General features: G+C 50.9%; 1 protein-coding gene across 1 annotated transcript in view; it reads right to left on the minus strand.

Moving 5' to 3' along the window:
* Nucleotides 1–3,179: 3,179 nt before the first annotated feature.
* The window catches only part of LOC147080981 (serine/threonine-protein kinase 36-like), a 69,368-nt gene continuing 51,443 nt past the window's right edge, over nucleotides 3,180–21,104 (minus strand). The window contains exons 11-12 of the mRNA XM_085981000.1: nucleotides 20,154–20,248; nucleotides 3,180–3,366 (exon numbers count right to left, since the gene is read on the minus strand). Coding sequence (XP_085837126.1) covers nucleotides 3,195–3,366; nucleotides 20,154–20,248 — 267 coding nt within the window. The 3' untranslated portion in view covers nucleotides 3,180–3,194. The remainder of the gene's footprint in view (nucleotides 3,367–20,153; nucleotides 20,249–21,104) is intronic.

A 21,104-nucleotide genomic window follows, 5' to 3' on the forward strand; every position in this document is an offset into this window, starting at 1 on the left:
AGGGGGAGTGGGAGAGGGAGTGGTGGAGGGGAGAGGGAGTGGTGGAGGGGGAGAGGGAGTGGTGGAGGGGGAGAGGGAGAGGGAGTGGTGGAGGGGGAGAGGGAGTGGTGGAGGGGGAGAGGGAGTGGTGGAGGGAGAGAGGGAGTGGGGGAGGGGGAGAGGGAGTGGTGGAGGGAGAGAGGGAGTGGTGGAGGGAGAGAAGGAGTGGGGGAGGGGGAGAGGAGTGGTGGAGGGGGAGAGGGGGAGTGGTGGGGGGGAGAGGGAGAGTGGGAGGGGGAGTGGGAGAGGGGGAGAGGGAGTGGGGGCGGGAGAGAGGGAGGGGGAGAGGGAGTGGTGGAGGGGGAGAGGGAGTGGGGGTGGGGGAGAGGGAGTGGGGGTGGGGGAGTGGGAGAGGGAGTGGTGGAGGGGGAGTGGGGGAGGGGGAGAGGGGGAATGGTGGGGGGGAGAGGGAGAGTGGGAGGGGGGAGTGGGAGAGGGAGAGTGGGAGGGGGAGTGGGAGAGGGAGTGGGGGCGGGAGAGAGGGGAGTGGGGGAGGGGGAGAGGGAGTGGTGGAGGGGGAGAGGGAGTGGGGGTGGGGAGAGGGAGTGGGGGAGGGGGAGAGGGAGTGGGACTGGGGGAGGGGGAGAGGGAGTGGGGGAGGGGGAGAGGGAGTGGGGGAGGGGGAGGAGAGGGAGGGAGGGGGAGAGACGTTAGACTCTAGTTGGAACACTATGTCCACTCCAGGTAGCCGACATTGAGATGGATGTGCTGACAGCCTGTTGTTTATCCCGCTGCCGCTCGCTCTCCTGCGGACACTTCCCAGTGGGTGAAAGTACATCGAGAAGGATGGTGTGGAGATGGAGATGGAGATGGAGATGGTCCCGAAGGGATTCACCGTGATCACAGGGCCTGTGTGTGTGCGTGTGCGAGGGGCTGTTGTTGTGAGACGAAGGAAACTTGGGCTCCTTTCATCAGAACAGAGAAGGTTATGAGGAGATCTGATGGGGGAGGTCAACGTTAGAGGGAGTTTCAATCAAGTAAATGGGGGAAATCTGTCTCCGCTGGAGAGTCAGTCAGTGACTCCAGGGCCTCAATTCAAGTAATATCGTCGAAGGGACCGGATTGGAGCACATTTCTGTCGCTCCTCAGGATGTCCAAAAGTGCTTCACAGCCAATGAAGTACTTTTGAGGTGTGGTCACTGTTGCAATGTAGGAAACGAGACAACCAATTTGTGCACAGCAAGCTCCCACAAACAGCAATGTGATAATGACCAGATAACCTGTATTTTAGTGATGTTGATTGAGGGATAACTATTCACCTCAGAACACCGGGCACTGCCCCTCCGACAGTGCAGCGCTCCCTCAGTACTGACCCTCCGACAGTGCAGCACTCCCTCAGTACTGACCCTCCGACAGTGCAGCACTCCCTCAGTACTGACCCTCCGACAGTGCAGTGCTCCCTCAGTACTGACCCTCCGACAGTGCAGCACTCCCTCAGTACTGACCCTCCGACAGTGCAGCGCTCCCTCAGTACTGACCCTCCGACAGTGCAGTGCTCCCTCAGTACTGACCCTCCGACAGTGCAGCGCTCCCTCAGTACTGACCCTCCGACAGTGCAGTGCTCCCTCAGTACTGCCCCACCGACAGTGCAGCGCTCCCTCAGTACTGCCCCTCCGACAGTGCAGCGCTCCCTCAGTACTGCCCCACCAACAGTGCAGCGCTCCCTCAGTACTGCCCCACCGACAGTGCAGCGCTCCATCAGTACTGCCCCTCCGACTGTGCAGCGCTCCCTCAGTACTGCCCCACCGACAGTGCAGCGCTCCCTCAGTACTGCCCCTCCGACAGTGCGGCACTCCCTCAGTACTGCCCCTCCGACAGTGCGGCGCTCCCTCAGTAGTGCCCCTCCGACAGTGCGGCACTCCCTCAGTAGTGCCCCTCCGACAGTGCGGCGCTCCCTCAGTAGTGCCCCTCCGACAGTGCGGCACTCCCTCAGTAGTGCCCCTCCGACAGTGCGGCGCTCCCTCAGTAGTGCCCCTCCGACTGTGCGGCACTCCCTCAGTAGTGCCCCTCCGACAGTGCGGCACTCCCTCAGTAGTGCCCCTCTGGCAGTGCAGCGCTCCCTCAGTACTGACGCACTGACAGTGCACACTTCCTCACTACTGCCCCTCCGACAGTGCAGTGCTCCCTCAGGCCTGCCCCTCCGACAGTGCAGCGCTCCCTCAGTACTGCCCCTGCGACAGTGCAGCGCTCCCTCAGTACTGCCCCTCCGACAGTGCAGCGCTCCCTCAGTACTGCCCCTCCGACAGTGCGGCGCTCCCTCAGTACTGCCCCTCCGACAGTGCAACGCTCCCTCAGTACTGCCCCTCCGACAGTGCAGCGCTCCCGCAGTACTGCCCCTCCGACAGTGCAGCGCTCCCTCAGTACTGCCTCTCCGACAGTGCAGCGCTGCCTTAGTACTGCCCCTCCGACAGTGCAGCGCTCCCTCAGTACTGCCCCTCTGGTGCTGCGCTCCCTCAGTACTGCCCCTCCGACAGTGCAGCGCTGCCTTAGTACTGCCCCTCCGATAGTGTAGTGCTCCCTCAGTACTGCCCCTCCGACAGTGCAGCGCTCCTCAGTACTGCCCTCGCCCCTCCGACAGTGCAGCGCTCCTCAGTACTGCCCCTCCGACAGTGCAGCGCTCCCTCAGTACTGCCTCTCCGACAGTGCAGCGCTCCCTCAGTACTGCCCCTCCGACAGTGCAGCGCTCCCTCAGTACTGCCTCTCCGACAGTGCAGCGCTCCCTCAGTGCTGCCCCACCGACAGTGCAGCGCTCCCTCAGTACTGCCTCTCCGACAGTGCAGCGCTCCCTCAGTACTGCCTCTCCGACAGTGCAGCGCTCCCTCAGTACTGCCCCACCGACAGTGCAGCGCTCCCTCAGTACTGCCTCTCCGACAGTGCAACGCTCCTCAGTACTGCCCCTCCGACAGTGCAGCGCTCCCTCAGTACTGCCTCTCCGACAGTGCAGCGCTCCCTCAGTACTGCCTCTCCGACAGTGCAGCGCTCCCTCAGTACTGCCTCTCCGACAGTGCAGCGCTGCCTTAGTACTGCCTCTCCGACAGTGCAGCGCTGCCTTAGTACTGGCAACTGAGAGTGTCAGCTTGGATTATGGGGCTCGGGTCTCTGATGTGTGCGTTGGCCTCGAACCCACGGTCTTCTTTCTCAGAGATGAGAGTTAGTTAGAGCAAGTGAGCGAAGCCCTTTCCCCCAGGGGTTGCCCACCGTCTCCCCTCTCGCTCCAATCCCCCCTGATCTCTCCCCTCCCGCCGAAAGAGGATGAAGGTTGAACTTACAGTGTGAGCAGGAGACCGCAGGAAGATCGAGGTGACGGCGCCGACTGAATGCTCCAGCCTGTAAGAAGGAGAGAAGCAGTGAGAGCCTGAAGGGGTGTGTGGGACATCTGCGCCCTGGCTGATCAGCTACAAACCTCCCACGTGAAATCCCCCGCGGCCCATACAGGGCGCGGACCCCCCAGCCGTGATCTCAGCCCACAGGGACTGGACGCCACCAGTACCTCGCCCAGAGGGGCGCCTCAACGGTCAGTGTCAGCGGGATATTCAATGGTGAGGGGCATCGGATCCTGGTCTCCAGACGCACGACCATTCTCGGGCGCCCGCTCTCCCTCGCTCCCTCCAAGCTGTGTGTGTGTGCGCTGCCTTGCAGTAATCTACAAGGTGTGCACACACATCGAGGTACACAGAGACACACATCAAGATACACAGACACACATCGAGGTACACACAGACACACACATCGAGGTACACAGACACACACATCGAGGTAAACAGAGACACACACATCGAGGTACACAGAGACACACACATTGAGGTACACAGAGACACACACATCGAGGTACACAAAGACACACATCGAGGTACACAGAGACACACACATCGAGGTACACAGAGACACACATCGAGGTACACAGACACACACATCGAGGTAAACAGAGACACACACATCGAGGTACACAGAGACACACACATCGAGGTACACAGAGACACACATCGAGGTACACAGAGACACACACATCGAGGGACACAGACACACACATCGAGGTACACAGAGACACACACATCGAGGTACACAGAGACACACACATCGAGGTACACAGACACACACATCGAGGTACACAGAGACACACACATCGAGGTACACAGAGACACACACATCGAGGGACACAGACACACACATCGAGGTACACAGAGACACACACATCGAGGTACACAGAGACACACACATCGAGGTACACAGACACACACATCGAGGTACACAGAGACACACACATCGAGGTACACAGAGACACACACATTGAGGTACAGACACACACACATCGAGGTACACAGACACACACATCAAGGTACACAGAGACACACACATCGAGGTACACAGAGACACACACATCGAGGTACACAGAGACACACATCGAGGTACACAGAGACACACATCGAGGTACACAGAGACACACACATCGAGGTACACAGACACACACATCGAGGTACACAGAGAGACACATCGAAGTACACAGAGACACACATCGAGGTACACAGAGACGCACATCGAGGTACACAGACACACACATATCGAGGTACACAGAGTCACACACATCGAGGTACACAGAGACACACATATCGAGGTACACAGAGTCACACACATCGAGGTACAGAGACACACACATCGAGGTACACAGAGACACACACATCGAGGTACACAGAGACACACACATTGAGGTACAGACACACACACATCGAGGTACACAGACACACACATCAAGGTACACAGAGACACACACATCGAGGTACACAGAGACACACACATCGAGGTACACAGAGACACACATCGAGGTACACAGAGACACACATCGAGGTACACAGAGACACACACATCGAGGTACACAGACACACACATCGAGGTACACAGAGAGACACATCGAGGTACACAGAGACACACATCGAGGTACACAGAGACGCACATCGAGGTACACAGACACACACATATCGAGGTACACAGAGTCACACACATCGAGGTACAGAGACACACACATCGAGGTACACAGAGACACACATCAAGGTACACAGAGACACACATCGAGGTACACAGACACACACATCACACAGACACACACATCGAGGTACACAGACACACACACTGAGGTACACAGACACACACATCGAGGTACACAGACACACACATCGAGGTACACAGAGACACACCTCGAGGTACACAGACACACACATTGAGGCACACAGAGACACACACATCGAGGAACACAGACACACATCGAGGTACACAGACACACACATCGAGGTACACAGAGACACATTGAGGTACACAGACACACACATCGAGGTACACAGAGACACACATCGAGGTACACAGACACACACATCGAGGTACACAGAGACACACATCGAGGTACACAGACACACACATCGAGGTACACAGAGACACACATCGAGGTACAGAGACACACATCGAGGTACACAGAGATACATCGAGGTGCACAGAGACACACACATCGAGGTACACAGAGACACTCATCGAGGTACACAGACACACACATCGAGGTACACAGAGACTAGGGTTGCAAAGGGGTGGAAAGTTTCCGGTAAATTTCCGGAAATTTTCCACGGGAAGTTTAGCTTGGGAATTTTGGGAATTTTGCCCAAAAAAGCACATGCTAGCATAATATTGTTTTTTTTGTATTTCTTTCTTTTTTTTCCCACAGGTCCTCTCTTAAAATTACTAACAGAGATGGAATCTTAATTATTAAGGAATTTCTTAATCAATATATGTTTATCTTCTTACTTGGCTTGTTTTAATAATTACAAGTTTTGTGTGTGACTGTGAACAAATGTGTCCTGGTTGGTTGGATGAGTGGATGAGCAATTAGCTCCCTCTATTTGTAATATTTGCATATCGAATTGTGATTGGCCTGCAGGCATCTGTAAGACTGCTATAGTTTTTTTAAGATCCAGGTTAGGGGTCCTGAGGGAAGTCATTTTGTTTTCTGCTGATGTTGTGATGATGCAGTAAGTAAATCAGACTTTATACCAAATAAACCAGTTACTTGTTGAACTCTGTTGTCCTTCAATTTAAAATATACAAAATAATACACTATTGGTGATGTAGCGTCGTGTGTGTACAGGTCATGCTTCCATCACATGGAGCATCAGCAAAAATGTACTCACCCTGTTGCAATCGTGCTGATCGACCACAGTTCGACACAGAGATGAATGCCCTTTATTTCTCTGCATAGAACAATGCCACGTTTACTGTCGGATGTGTGGAAGCATTTTACCCCAGACATTAAAGATGGAAAGACTGTGTACATGTGCAAACACTGTAGAAAGCCATATGTAAAGAATGCCACAAAGATGCAGCAGCATTTATCCAACGATCTTGGATCACAAAAGGTCTTTGCAGTAGTTACTGACAATGCTGCGAATATGAAGGCTGCTTGGGCTCAAGTGGAGGAGGCCTACCCTCATATTACGTCTATTGGGTGCGCAGCTCATGGGCTTAACCTGCTCCTCAAGGACATCATGGGTTTGAGAACCATGGAAACACTGTACAAGAGAGCCAAGCAAGTTGTTAAGTATGTCAGGGGAAAACAGGTAGTTGCAGCAACCTACAACTCCAAGCAAATGACAAAGAACAAGAACACCACACTGAAGCTGCCCAACAACACGAGGTGGGGTGGTGTTGTCATAATGTACAACAGCCTTCTGGAGGGTAAGGAGTCGCTGCAAGAAATGGCAATATCCCAGTCTGGGGATATGGAAACCACCATCAAGAAAATACTGCTGGATGATGTGTTTTGGGAGAGAGTGGTTAGCAGCCTTAAACTACTCTCACCAGTAGCACCTGCAATTGCTCAGATTGAAGGAGATGACGCTGCCTTGTCAGATGTTCTCGGGCTTTTTGCTGATTTAAAAGAACAAATCAGCATTGCCCTACCCACATCCCTGCTGCTCAAAGCAGAGGAGAAGGCAATTGTTCAATTCATACAGACGCGTCAAGAATTTTGTGTAAAGCCGATTCATGCTGCAGCATACATGCTGGACCCAAAGCATGTTGGGAGACCAATACTTTCTGGAGAACAGATCAACAGCGCTTACAGTGTGATTTCTACCCTCTCACGCCACCTCAATCTGGATGTGGGAAAAGTTCTGGGAAGTCTGCCAAAGTTCTCTGCCAAGCAAGGTCTTTGGAATGGGGATGGGATATGGGAATCATGCAAGCATATCAGTGCACATACCTGGTGGAAGGGACTTTGTGCATCTGAGGCCCTGTCACCTATTGCATCGGTGATACTCCAAATCCCACCTTCATCAGCAGCCTCTGAACGAAACTGGTCACTGTTTGGGAATACACATACAAAGGTGCGCAACAGGCTGACTAACAAGAGAGTGGAGAAACTGGTGGCTATCCGGGCGAACCTACAACTTTTTGAGCCAGATACAGAAGTGTCCACCACACAGCTAGACAGTGACACAGAGGTGGAAATGGACACGTCAGAGCCAGAGTCAGAGAATCAGGAGGAGCAATGATGAGTAGAAGACTCAGAAGACTCATGAGTAGTAGACTCAAAGGGACAAAATAAGGACAAATTACAGGCTAAATAAGCTGACGCTCTTTTTATTTTATTTTAGATGGGTCTTTTTTATGGGGGTTCAATAAAGTTCAAAATTATAACCTAAATAAAGTTTTGAAAGCCTGTTTTTATTTGTATGGAACAGTATGTCTATTTTGACGACAAAGATAATGTAAAGTCTGTGGGTTGTTTAGTTAATTAATACACAGACTACCAGAGTAACTTAAAACAGGACTTTACTATTCGAAGGTCAGGGCGAATCTGCCCAATAAATCCTGACACAACACTTATATACTGGTGTGGTCACCGTCGGTATTACAGTATACAGAAGCCAAACAAAGTAGTGCCACACCTAAAATAGTTCTCTTAAAGGTGAACAGTTACATACAATAGTTCTCTTAAAGGTAGACGGGTACATACACTACAATCCTCCCTTTTTAGCTTACAACATACTTATTCCCCATTAAACATAACATATAATCAACTTCATGTAAAACAATTCACAGATATAGTCTCTGCGGGAAACAGTTCACAGATTCAGTCTCTGCAGGAACAGTTCACAGATTCAGTCTCTGGTCTTGACTCGGTCCGAACAACATCTCTGTGGTGTAGCCGGTTCACATTTCTAGCGTGACTCATCCAATAGTCTTTCCCTTGGCTTAACAGCTTGAACTTCCGTCCTGCTGAACCAGCAGTGCTGACTTTTACAAACAGCTGGACTGCCTTGGTAATTTTTCCTACTTTCCAACTGATTTGGCCCCCTTCGTAGGGCCCACGTGCATGATCTGATAGAAGTGATAATGATTTAGATGGTTATCGTCTTCTGCTTCGTCTTCTTCTTTTCTGCTTCTTGGAGACTCTCGGGGCTCCCTTATCCGCTGCCAGCTGTAGCGCCACCATCTCCCTATGTTCCTTAGACTTTAAGTGCTTCATCCTGATTTCTGCACTTTGGGAGTTTTCATCACAAGCTGGGCAGACCAAGTCATCGTAATATTCCGTGTCACTCAACAGGTCATGGTAATATTCGGTGTCGTCCTGAGCTAGTCTAGCGAGAGGGCCTGCTACTTCTTCCTTACCCAACTGGACGTTAGCCGACTGTTGTTCCCTCCCTAGACATCTTTCCTGAAGAGACTTCTTCATGCATTCATATTCATCCCGCTCTTCCTGGGTTTCCTGCCAATCCTTCACTAATGACCTCATTTGTGATTCCAATACTTCCCCTTCCATCGGGGATTGATTGATCGGGCTATTCAATCCTTCTGCTGGAGCAGCTGTTTCAACATTCTGTAGTTCACATTGACGTGATTCAGCGTACTTTCGGCAGCCCCGTAAAATCTGTGTTGCAACCTCAACTATTCCCCAAACTTTTGAGAGCTCCGAACCCCTTCCCTTTGAAGATTGAAGCTCGTGTTCAAATGGTTCCCATTGCAGAGTCTTGTCTCTCAGCATATGAAGGAGTTGGCTGACCGTTAACTCTTCCACGGGGACCCTGTGGATCAGAGTCTTCTCCATTTCATCCACCTTTTCCTCCAATGCTTTCACCTTTTTTTTTTCTCTTGTACTTTGGCTTTAAGCGCTCGGAGAAGTTGCGCCTTGATGCTCTCTAGCTCATGTTCAGGGGCCATTCTTACAGTCTCTGTGTTTCTTACAGTTGCCTTTTCTTTCACTGAAAGAATTCCCAGTTGAATCTGTTCTTCAAGTTGTTGAACCTCGGTCATTGCCGCCTCATATTTGTCTTGGGTTTCCTTCAATATTTTTATGAGTTCTTGGACATCTTGACTTTCATGTTCTGCCATGTCTTTCACCTCTAATTTCTCATCTATGGATGGAACTTCTACCGATGAGTCTGTCTTGGCCTTGAGCGCATCAAGAATTTCCTGCAGCCTTTGGACTTCTTGCTCATGTTCAACCTTTAGTTGCTCATATGCTTCCACTGAAACTAGCTTTTCGGAGGTTGCCGAGTTAACCCCCTCCAGGATTGTAGCCTGGGCCTGTTCATACTGTTCCTTCAACTTCTCAAACTCTGCTTGTAAGGAGTCGCAGAGAAGAACTGGAATAAAATCCCGGCTTCCTGAAGATTCCTCTTCATTTGCTTCTTTCTGCAAATATTCTAACTCCTGAACATCATAAGGGAGATGTGATCAGTGATTGGTCACGATGGCTCTATGGTCGCTCTCTGCTTGAGCTAGCTGCTTCTGTTGTCTTTCCAGATTCTCCCATTCGGTGTCATAGAACTTTTTCATTGTTTTCATCTCTTGTACGAGACGGTAACTCAATTGTTCTAATTGTTGTCGTAATTTGAAATAAAGTTGAGTCCGAGCTCGGTGTTCTTCCGTCATGGATATGTCCTTAAACTGAACAGACTCAGAATTCTCTGTCAAACTATGTTGTCGTTGTTCGGTGGAGATCTGTTCTGAAACTTTGTTCTTCTCTGGAGCATAAGCCTTTCTGCATGCCTTCGTTTTTCCAACCTTAGTCGGCAAGTCCATTTTAGCCTTGTCCTTCACATTTGGGTTGGTCTTATCGTCATCCGATTCAGAATCTGAGCTGATTGTCTGCACCGAGTCCTCACTCGTTATGGCTTTTAGATAGTGCCATTCCATGTCTATTTTCTTGATCCACTCCCGTCCTAGAAGTGGTGGTCCTCCCTCAGGTAGTACGTATAAGTTCATTCTTGGGTGTTCTTTACCCCTATCTCTCACCTTGACTCTTATCTTTCCCATGGGGTATACTTTATGCCCCGTGTATGTCTGCAATACGAACTTGGTATCTCTTAAGGGTATATGTGAGAATAGCTGGTGGTAATCCCTTCGATTTATGACTGATAGAGCTGATCCAGTGTCCAACTCCATTTTCACTTGGACTCCAGCTATTTTTAGCATGACCCAGATAGTTTGTAGGTCAGCTTCCTTACTCACATTGTGAATTCTCAGACTACCCAGCTCCTGGCCGTTTGGGTCTGAGTCCGAATTCTGTTCGTCTGAACTCTTCTCAGCCACCTTGTGTACCTTGTTGTACTTTTCCTGTGATGGCTTCCTTTGGTTGTTGGTCCTTTGGTTGTTGGTCTTCTTCCCTGACCGGCATACCTTAGCTATGTGACCCAGTTTGCCACATTTCCTACATTCCTGGTTCTTAAACCAGCATTGGTTCTGGTCGTGTGTTGTCTTCCCACAACGATAGCATTTTGTTGTTGTCGAGGTAATTTGATCCACACTGAGTGCCGCTGTCTTTAGCTGCATTTCCGCAGTTCCCTTCGCTGCGGCTTCGTGCGATGCTGCAATAAGGACAGCCCTGTCAAGCGTAAGGTCGTTCTCTTCGAGTGGTCGCTTTTGCGTTCCTTCCTTTGCCAATCCGCACACGAACTTGTCTCGCAATGCCTCTGTCAGATTCCCTCCAAACTGGCAGTATTTCGCTAGTCTACGCAGTTCGACCAAGTATTCTGCGTTGCTTTCGTCTTTCCGTTGCGTTCTCGCATAGAATTTGAATCGTTCCGCCAACATCAACGGTGTGGGGTTCAAGTGATCCTTCAGAACAGCCACAATATCATCGAAAGTCTGATCCGCCGGTTTAGCCGGTGATAGTAGATGCTTCAAGAGCCCGTATGTCTTCGCGCCCATCGAGTTTAGCAAGGTTATAGCTTTGTCATCTTCTTCTATTTTATTGGCCTCACAATAGATCTCAATGCGTTCCACATACGTGGCCCAGTCTTCTACCTCGGAATTAAAATCGTTGATGTTACCACGCTTAGGCATCTTCCTCTCTTCCTGATAAACACCACGAATTATTTCTTCAAAATTTTTTTTTTTTTCCAAGATGGCGGTTCCCGCGAAAATGGCGGTTTCCCGCGCTTATCTTCTCTCCCCGCCCACTTCAATGGCGGTTTCCCGCTTCTGTCTTCTTCCCCGCCTAATGGCGGCTTCCTGCGTTTCTTCCCTGGCGGGAGGGGTACACTTTCCCCACGGGCGACGGCCGCTGGCTTTCAGGTTCACAGCCTGCGCGTCGGCTTCAGTGCTTTCCCTTTTCTCGGCAGGGCAACCGGCGCTGGGTACACCCCGTTGACGGCGAACAGTTTCAGCCGCTGGGCTGGCTCTCGTTCAGTTCCCCTTGCTCGGGCTCTGTCTCTCTCCCGCTCGCTCGGCTCTACCGGCGCTGGGTACACCCCGTTGACGGAGAACAGTTTCAGCCGCTGGACTGGCTCTCGCTCAGTCTCCCTTGGTCGGCTCTGCCTCTCCCGCTCGCTCGGCTCCCAATCGCGCCTCCCAGCCCTCTCGCAGTCCGGTGCTTCCCTCCCCGGCTGCGGCTGAGTTTATCTCTTCCCGCGCCTACGTTCCCGGTCGCAGCGCTTCGTGGCTTCGGTCGCTGCCCGGCCTTTTTCACCGGTCGCGGTCTAGCTGTCTCACGACGCCGTTGCGTCCCCCAGCCTGTCTGTACCGCGGCTTCCTTGCTCCACGCTGCCCCAGTCTCAGCGCTTCTGGACCCGACTTCTGTCCGGCTCCTTTCCCCCTCGACCGTGGTCGAGTGCACTGCCCTTATCCTCCGGTTATTCTTTTTACTTTCCCTTACTCACAGTCACCGTGGCCGCCTTGCTTCTCGTGCTGATCGGCTCGCTCCTCACCGTGGCAGAAGGGACAGTCAGTGCCTGTTGCTGATGGAAGTCTTTGTCTCTAAATTCTTCCTCCTTTCTAGTTCTGCAGCCTCGAGTTTTCTCCCAGCAGAACGACGAGGGCGGTTGCCTCTTCTCGACGCTCGTTAACTGCTTCGGAAGTATTGTTGCCGCAGGGTACGATCGGACTCGTCGCCACTGTAAAGTCTGTGGGTTGTTTAGTTAATTAATACACAGACTACCAGAGTAACTTAAAACAGGACTTTACTATTCGAAGGTCAGGGCGAATCTGCCCAATAAATCCTGACACAACACTTATATACTGGTGTGGTCACCGTCGGTATTACAGTATACAGAAGCCAAACAAAGTAGTGCCACACCTAAAGTAGTTCTCTTAAAGGTGAACGGTTACATACAATAGTTCTCTTAAAGGTAGACGGGTACATACACTACAGATGATATAAGGGACAGAGACAAAAACCATCAGTGTGCAAAAAAACTCAAAATTCCCATAAATTCCCAAAATTCCCGAAAATTCCCATGGAAAGTTTCCTTTTTTAAAAATTCCCACAATTTTGCAACCCGAACAGAGACACACACATCGAGGTACACAGAGCCACACACATCAAGATACACAGAGACACACATCAAGATACACAGAGACACACACATCAAGGTACACAGACACACACATCGAGGTACACAGACACACACATCGAGGTACACAGACACACACATCAAGATACACAGAGACACACACATCAAGGTACACAGACACACACATCGAGGTACACAGACACACACATCAAGATACACAGAGACACACACATCAAGGTACACAGACACACACATCGAGGTACACAGACACACACATCGAGGTACACAGAGACACACACATCGAGGTACACAGACACACACATCGAGGTACACAGACACACACATCGAGGTACACAGACACACACATCGAGGTACACAGAGACACACACATCAAGGTACACAGACACACACATCGAGGTACACAGACACACACATCAAGATACACAGAGACACACACATCAAGGTACACAGACACACACATCGAGGTACACAGAGACACACACATCGAGGTACACAGACACACACATCGAGGTACACAGACACACACATCGAGGTACACAGAGACACACACATCAAGGTACACAGACACACACATCGAGGTACACAGACACACACATCAAGATACACAGAGACACACACATCAAGGTACACAGACACACACATCGAGGTACACAGACACACACATCGAGGTACACAGAGACACACATCAAGATACACAGAGACACACACATCAAGGTACACAGACACTCACATCGAGGTACACAGAGACACACACATCGAGGTACACAGAGACACACATCGAGGTACACAGACACACACATCGAGGTACACAGAGACACACACCAAGGTACACAGACACACACATCGAGGTACACAGACACACACATCAAGATACACAGAGACACACACATCAAGGTACACAGACACACACATCGAGGTACACAGACACACACATCGAGGTACACAGACACACACATCGAGGTACACAGACACACACATCGAGGTACACAGAGACACACACATCGAGGTACACAGACACACACATCGAGGTACACAGACACACACATCGAGGTACACAGAGACACACACATCAAGGTACACAGACACACACATCGAGATACACAGACACACACATCAAGATACACAGACACACACATCGAGGTACACAGAGACACACACATCGAGGTACACAGACACACACATCGAGGTACACAGAGACACACACATCGAGGTACACAGACACACACAGAGGTACACAGACACACATATCGAGGTACACAGACACACACATCGAGGTACACAGACACACACATCAAGATACACAGAGACACACACATCAAGGTACACAGACACACACATCGAGGTACACAGAGACACACACATCGAGGTACACAGACACACACATCGAGGTACACAGACACACACATCGAGGTACACAGAGACACACACATCAAGGTACACAGACACACACATCGAGGTACACAGACACACACATCAAGATACACAGAGACACACACATCAAGGTACACAGACACACACATCGAGGTACACAGACACACACATCGAGGTACACAGAGACACACATCAAGATACACAGAGACACACACATCAAGGTACACAGACACACACATCGAGGTACACAGAGACACACACATCGAGGTACACAGACACACACATCGAGGTACACAGACACACACATCGAGGTACACAGACACACACATCGAGGTACACAGAGACACACACATCAAGGTACACAGACACACACATCGAGGTACACAGACACACACATCAAGATACACAGAGACACACACATCAAGGTACACAGACACACACATCGAGGTACACAGACACACACATCGAGGTACACAGACACACACATCGAGATACACAGAGACACACACATCAAGGTACACAGACACACACATCGAGGTACACAGACACACACATCGAGGTACACAGAGACACACACATCGAGGTACACAGACACACACATCGAGGTACACAGACACACACATCGAGGTACACAGACACACACACATCAAGGTACACAGACACACACATCGAGGTACACAGACACACACATCAAGATACACAGAGACACACACATCAAGGTACACAGACACACACATCGAGGTACACAGACACACACATCGAGGTACACAGAGACACACACATCGAGGTACACAGACACACACATCGAGGTACACAGAGACACACACATCGAGGTACACAGACACACACATCGAGGTACACAGACACACACATCGAGGTACACAGACACACACATCGAGGTACACAGACACACACATCGAGGTACACAGCGACACACACATCGAGGTACACAGCGACACACATCAAGGTACACAGAGACACACACATCGAGGTACACAGAGACACACATCGAGGCACACAGAGACACACACATCGAGGTACACAGACACACACATCGAGGTACACAGACACATCAAGGTACACAGAGACACACACATCGAGGTACACAGACACACACATCGAGGTACACAGACACACACATCGAGGTACACAGAGACACACACATCGAGGTACACAGAGACACACACATCGAGGTACACAGCGACACACATCAAGGTACACAGAGACACACACATCGAGGTACACAGAGACACACACATCGAGGTACACAGACACACACATCGAGGTACACAGAGACACACACATCGAGGTACACAGAGACACACACATCGAGGTACACAGACACACACATCGAGGTACACAGAGACACACATCGAGGTACACAGACTCACATCGAGGTACACAGACAGACACACATCGAGGTACACAGACACACACATCGAGGTACACAGGGACACACACATCGAGGTACACAGACACACACATCGAGGGACACAGAGACACACACATCGAGGTACACAGAGACACACACATCGAGGTACACAGACACACACATCGAGGTACACAGAGACACACACATCGAGGTACACAGAGACACACACATCGAGGTACACAGACACACACATCGAAGTACACAGAGAGACACATCGAGGCACACAGACACACATCGAGGTACACAGACACACACATCGAGGTACACAGACACACACATCAAGGTACACAGAGACACACACATCGATGTACAGACACACACACATCGAGGCACACAGACACACACATCGAGGTACACAGAGACACTCACATCGAGGTACACAGAGACACACACATCGAGGTACACAGAGACATACATCGAGGTACACAGAGACACACACATCGAGGTACACAGAGACACACACATCGAGGTACACAGAGACACACACATCGAGGTACACAGAGACACACACACATCGAGGTACACAGAGACACACATCGAGGTACACAGACACACACATCGAAGTACACAGAGACACACACGTCGAGGTACACAGAGACAAACACATCGAGGTACACAGACACACACATCGAGGTGCACAGAGACACACATCAAGGTACACAGAGACACACACATCGAGGTACACAGACACACACATATCGAGGTACACAGAGACACACACATATCGAGGTACACAGACACACACATCGAGGTACACAGACACACACAGCGAGGTGCACAGAGACACACATCGAGGTACACAGAGACACACACATCGAGGTACACAGAGACACACATCGAGGTACACAGAGACACACATCGAGGTACACAGAGACACACTCATCGAGGTACACAGAGACACACACATCGATGTACAGACACACACACATCGAGGCACACAGACACACACATCGAAGTACACAGAGAGACACATCGAGGCACACAGACACACACATCGAGGTACACAGACACACACATCGAGGTACACAGACACACACATCAAGGTACACAGAGACACACACATCGATGTACAGACACACACACATCGAGGCACACAGACACACACATCGAGGTACACAGAGACACTCACATCGAGGTACACAGAGACACACACATCGAGGTACACAGAGACATACATCGAGGTACACAGAGACACACACATCGAGGTACACAGAGACACACACATCGAGGTACACAGAGACACACACACATCGAGGTACACAGAGACACACATCGAGGTACACAGACACACACATCGAAGTACACAGAGACACACATCGAGGTACACAGAGACACACATCGAGGTACACAGAGACACACATCGAGGTACACAGACACACACATCGAGGTGCACAGAGACACACATCGAGGTACACAGAGACACACACATCGAGGTACACAGACACACACATATCGAGGTACACAGAGACACACACATATCGAGGTACACAGACACACACATCGAGGTACACAGACACACACAGCGAGGTGCACAGAGACACACATCGAGGTACACAGAGACACACACATCGAGGTACACAGAGACACACACATCGAGGTACACAGAGACACACACATCGAGGTACACAGAGACACACTTCGAGGTACACAGAGACACACATCGAGGTACACAGACACACACATATCGAGGTACACAGAGACACACACATATCGAGGTACACAGACACACACATCGAGGTACACAGACACACACACGTCGAGGTACACAGAGACACACACATCGAGGTACACAGACACACACATCGAGGTACACAGAGACACACATCGAGGTACACAGAGACACACATCGAGGTACACAGAGACACACACATCGAGGTACACAGACACACACATCGAGGTACACAGAGACACACATCGAGGTACACAGAGACACACACATCGAGGTGCACAGAGACACACATCGAGGTACACAGAGACACACACATCGAGGTACACAGAGACACACACATCGAGGTACACAGAGACACACACATCGAGGTACACAGAGACACACATCGAGGTACACGGAGACACACATCGAGGTACACAGAGACACACACATCGAGGTACACAGAGACACACACATCGATGTACAGACACACACACATCGAGGCACACAGACACACACATCGAGAGGCACACAGACACACACATCGAGGTACACAGAGACACACATCGAGGTACACAGAGACACACATCGAGGTACACAGACACACACATATCGAGGTACACAGAGACACACACATATCGAGGTACACACACATACATCGAGGTACACAGACACACACACGTCGAGGTACACAGAGACACACACATCGAGGTACACAGAGACACACACATCGAGGTACACAGAGACACACATCGAGGTACACAGAGACACACATCAAGGTACACAGACACACACATCGAGGTACACAGAGACACACACGTCGAGGTACACAGAGACACACACATCGAGGTACACAGAGACACACATCGAGGTACACAGAGACACACATCGAGGTACACAGAGACACACATCGAGGTACACAGAGACACACACATCGAGGTACACAGAGACACACATCGAGGTACACAGAGACACACACATCGAGGTACACAGAAACACACATCGAGGTACACAGAGACACACATCGAGGTACACAGAGACACACATCGAGGTACACAGAGACACACATCGAGGTACACAGAGACACACACATCGAGGTACACAGAGACACACATCGAGGTACACAGAGACACACATCGAGGTACACAGACACACACATCGAGGTACACAGAGACACACATCGAGGTACACAGAGACACACATCGAGGTACACAGAGACACACACATCGAGTTACACAGAGACACACATCGAGGTACACAGAGACGCACATCGAGGTACACAGAGACACACGCGTCGAGGTACACAGAGACACACATCGAGGTACACAGAGACACACACATCGAGGTACACAGAGACACACATCGAGGTACACAGAGACACACATCGAGGTACACAGAGACACACATCGAGGTACACAGAGACACACTCATCGAGGTACACAGAGACACACACATCGATGTACAGACACACACACATCGAGGTACACAGAGACACACACATCGATGTACAGACACACACACATCGAGGTACACAGAGACACACATCGAGGTACACAGACACACACATATCGAGGTACACAGAGACATACACATATCGAGGTACACAGACACACACATCGAGGTACACAGACACACACACGTCGAGGTACACAGAGACACACACATTGAGGTACACAGACACACACATCGAGGTACACAGAGACACACATCGAGGTACACAGAGACACACATCGAGGTACACAGAGACACACACATCGAGGTACACAGAGACACACATCTAGGTACACAGACACACACATTGAGGTACACAGACACACACATCGAGGTACACAGAGAAACACATCGAGGTACACAGAGACACACATCGAGGGACACAGAGACACACATCGAGGTACACAGAGACACACACATCGAGGTACACAGAGACACACATCGAGGTACACAGAGACACACACATCGAGGTACACAGAGACACACATCGAGGTACACAGACACACACACATCGAAGTACACAGAGACACACATCGAGGTACACAGACACACACATCGAGGTACACAGAGACACACATCGAGGTACACAGAGACACACATCGAGGTACACAGAGACCCACATCGAGGTACACAGAGACACACACATCGAGGTACACAGAGACACACATCGAGGTACACAGAGACACACATCGAGGTACACAGACACACATACATCGAGGTACACAGAGACACACATCGAGGTACACAGAGACACACATCGAGGTACACAGAGACACACATCGAGGTACACAGAGACACACATTGAGGTACACAGACACACACACATCGAGGTACACAGAGACACACATCGAGGTACACAGACACACACACATCCAGGTACACAGAGACACACATCGAGGTACACAGAGACACACATTGAGGTACACAGACACACACATCGAGGTACACAGAGACACACATCGAGGTACACAGAGACACACACATCGAGGTACACAGAGACACACATCAAGGTACACAGAGACACACATCGAGGTACACAGACACAGACACACACACACACCCACTCATGCACAAACAGGAGCACGAATGAGGGGGTAGCATTCTACTGACCCGATTATAAGAAGGGGATTAGAGCCAGAGAAAGGGGGCGGGCTTGTGGGGCTGAATGGCCTCCTCCTATTTCGATGCACAGATCACCCAGGTTCTTGTTGAATTGGGGAACAGGCTGGAGGGGCTGAATGGCCTCCTCCTGTTCCAATGGCTCAGAGAGGGGTTCGTTCGAGCCCTAACCCATTCCTCGGGGTGGGTGGCGTGGGTGGCGGGGGGGACACTGCAAATATATAACGACCGCCGGTCACCATCAGGGTGAGGAACTCACAGCTCGGGCACACGGTCCAGCTCGATCACCAGTAACGATAAGAGGTAGAGAGTCAGCTCCACCGCCTGGGACTGGGTAGCATCGTCCGGAGAGACCTGCAGGGGACAGAGAGAAAGAAGAGACGTTATAGTCAGAGGGGGAAAGGACAGTGTGTCTAACGCACTGTGACACCCGGTCCCAGAGGGGGAAAGGACAGTGTATCTGACACACTGTGACACCCAGTCCCAGAGGGGGAAAGGACAGTGTATCTAACACACTGTGACACCCGGTCCCAGAGGGGGAAAGGACAGTGTATCTAACGCACTGTGACACCCGGTCCCAGAGGGGGAAAGGACAGTGTATCTAACACACTGTGACACCCGGTCCCAGAGGGGGAAAGGACAGTGTATCTAACGCACTGTGACACCCGGTCCCAGAGGGTGAAAGGACAGTGTATCTAACGCACTGTGACACCCGGTCCCAGAGGGGGAAAGGACAGTGTATCTAACACACTGTGACACCCGGTCCCAGAGGGGGAAAGGACAGTGTATCTAAGACACTGTGACACCCAGTCCCAGAGGGGGAACGGACAGTGTATCTAACGCACTGTGACACCCGGTCCCAGAGGGGGAAAGGACAGTGTATCTAAGACACTGTGACACCCTGTCCCAGAGGGGGAAAGGACAGTGTATCTAAGACACTGTGACACCCAGTCCCAGAGGGGGAAAGGACAGTGTATCTAACGCACTGTGACACCCGGTCCCAGAGGGGGAAAGGACAGTGTATCTAACGCACTGTGACACCCAGTCCCAGAGGGGGAAAGGACAGTGTATGTAACGCACTGTGACACCCGGTCCCAGAGGGGGAAAGGACAGTGTATCTAAGACACTGTGACACCCAGTCCCAGAGGGGGAAAGGACAGTGTATCTAACGCACTGTGACACCCAGTCCCAGAGGGGAAAAGGACAGTGT

The sequence above is a fragment of the Somniosus microcephalus genome, unplaced genomic scaffold (assembly GCF_052327205.1).
Source record: "Somniosus microcephalus isolate GS21.2 unplaced genomic scaffold, FLI_Smic_1.0 scaffold913, whole genome shotgun sequence".
NCBI classification, from domain to species: domain Eukaryota; kingdom Metazoa; phylum Chordata; class Chondrichthyes; order Squaliformes; family Somniosidae; genus Somniosus; species Somniosus microcephalus.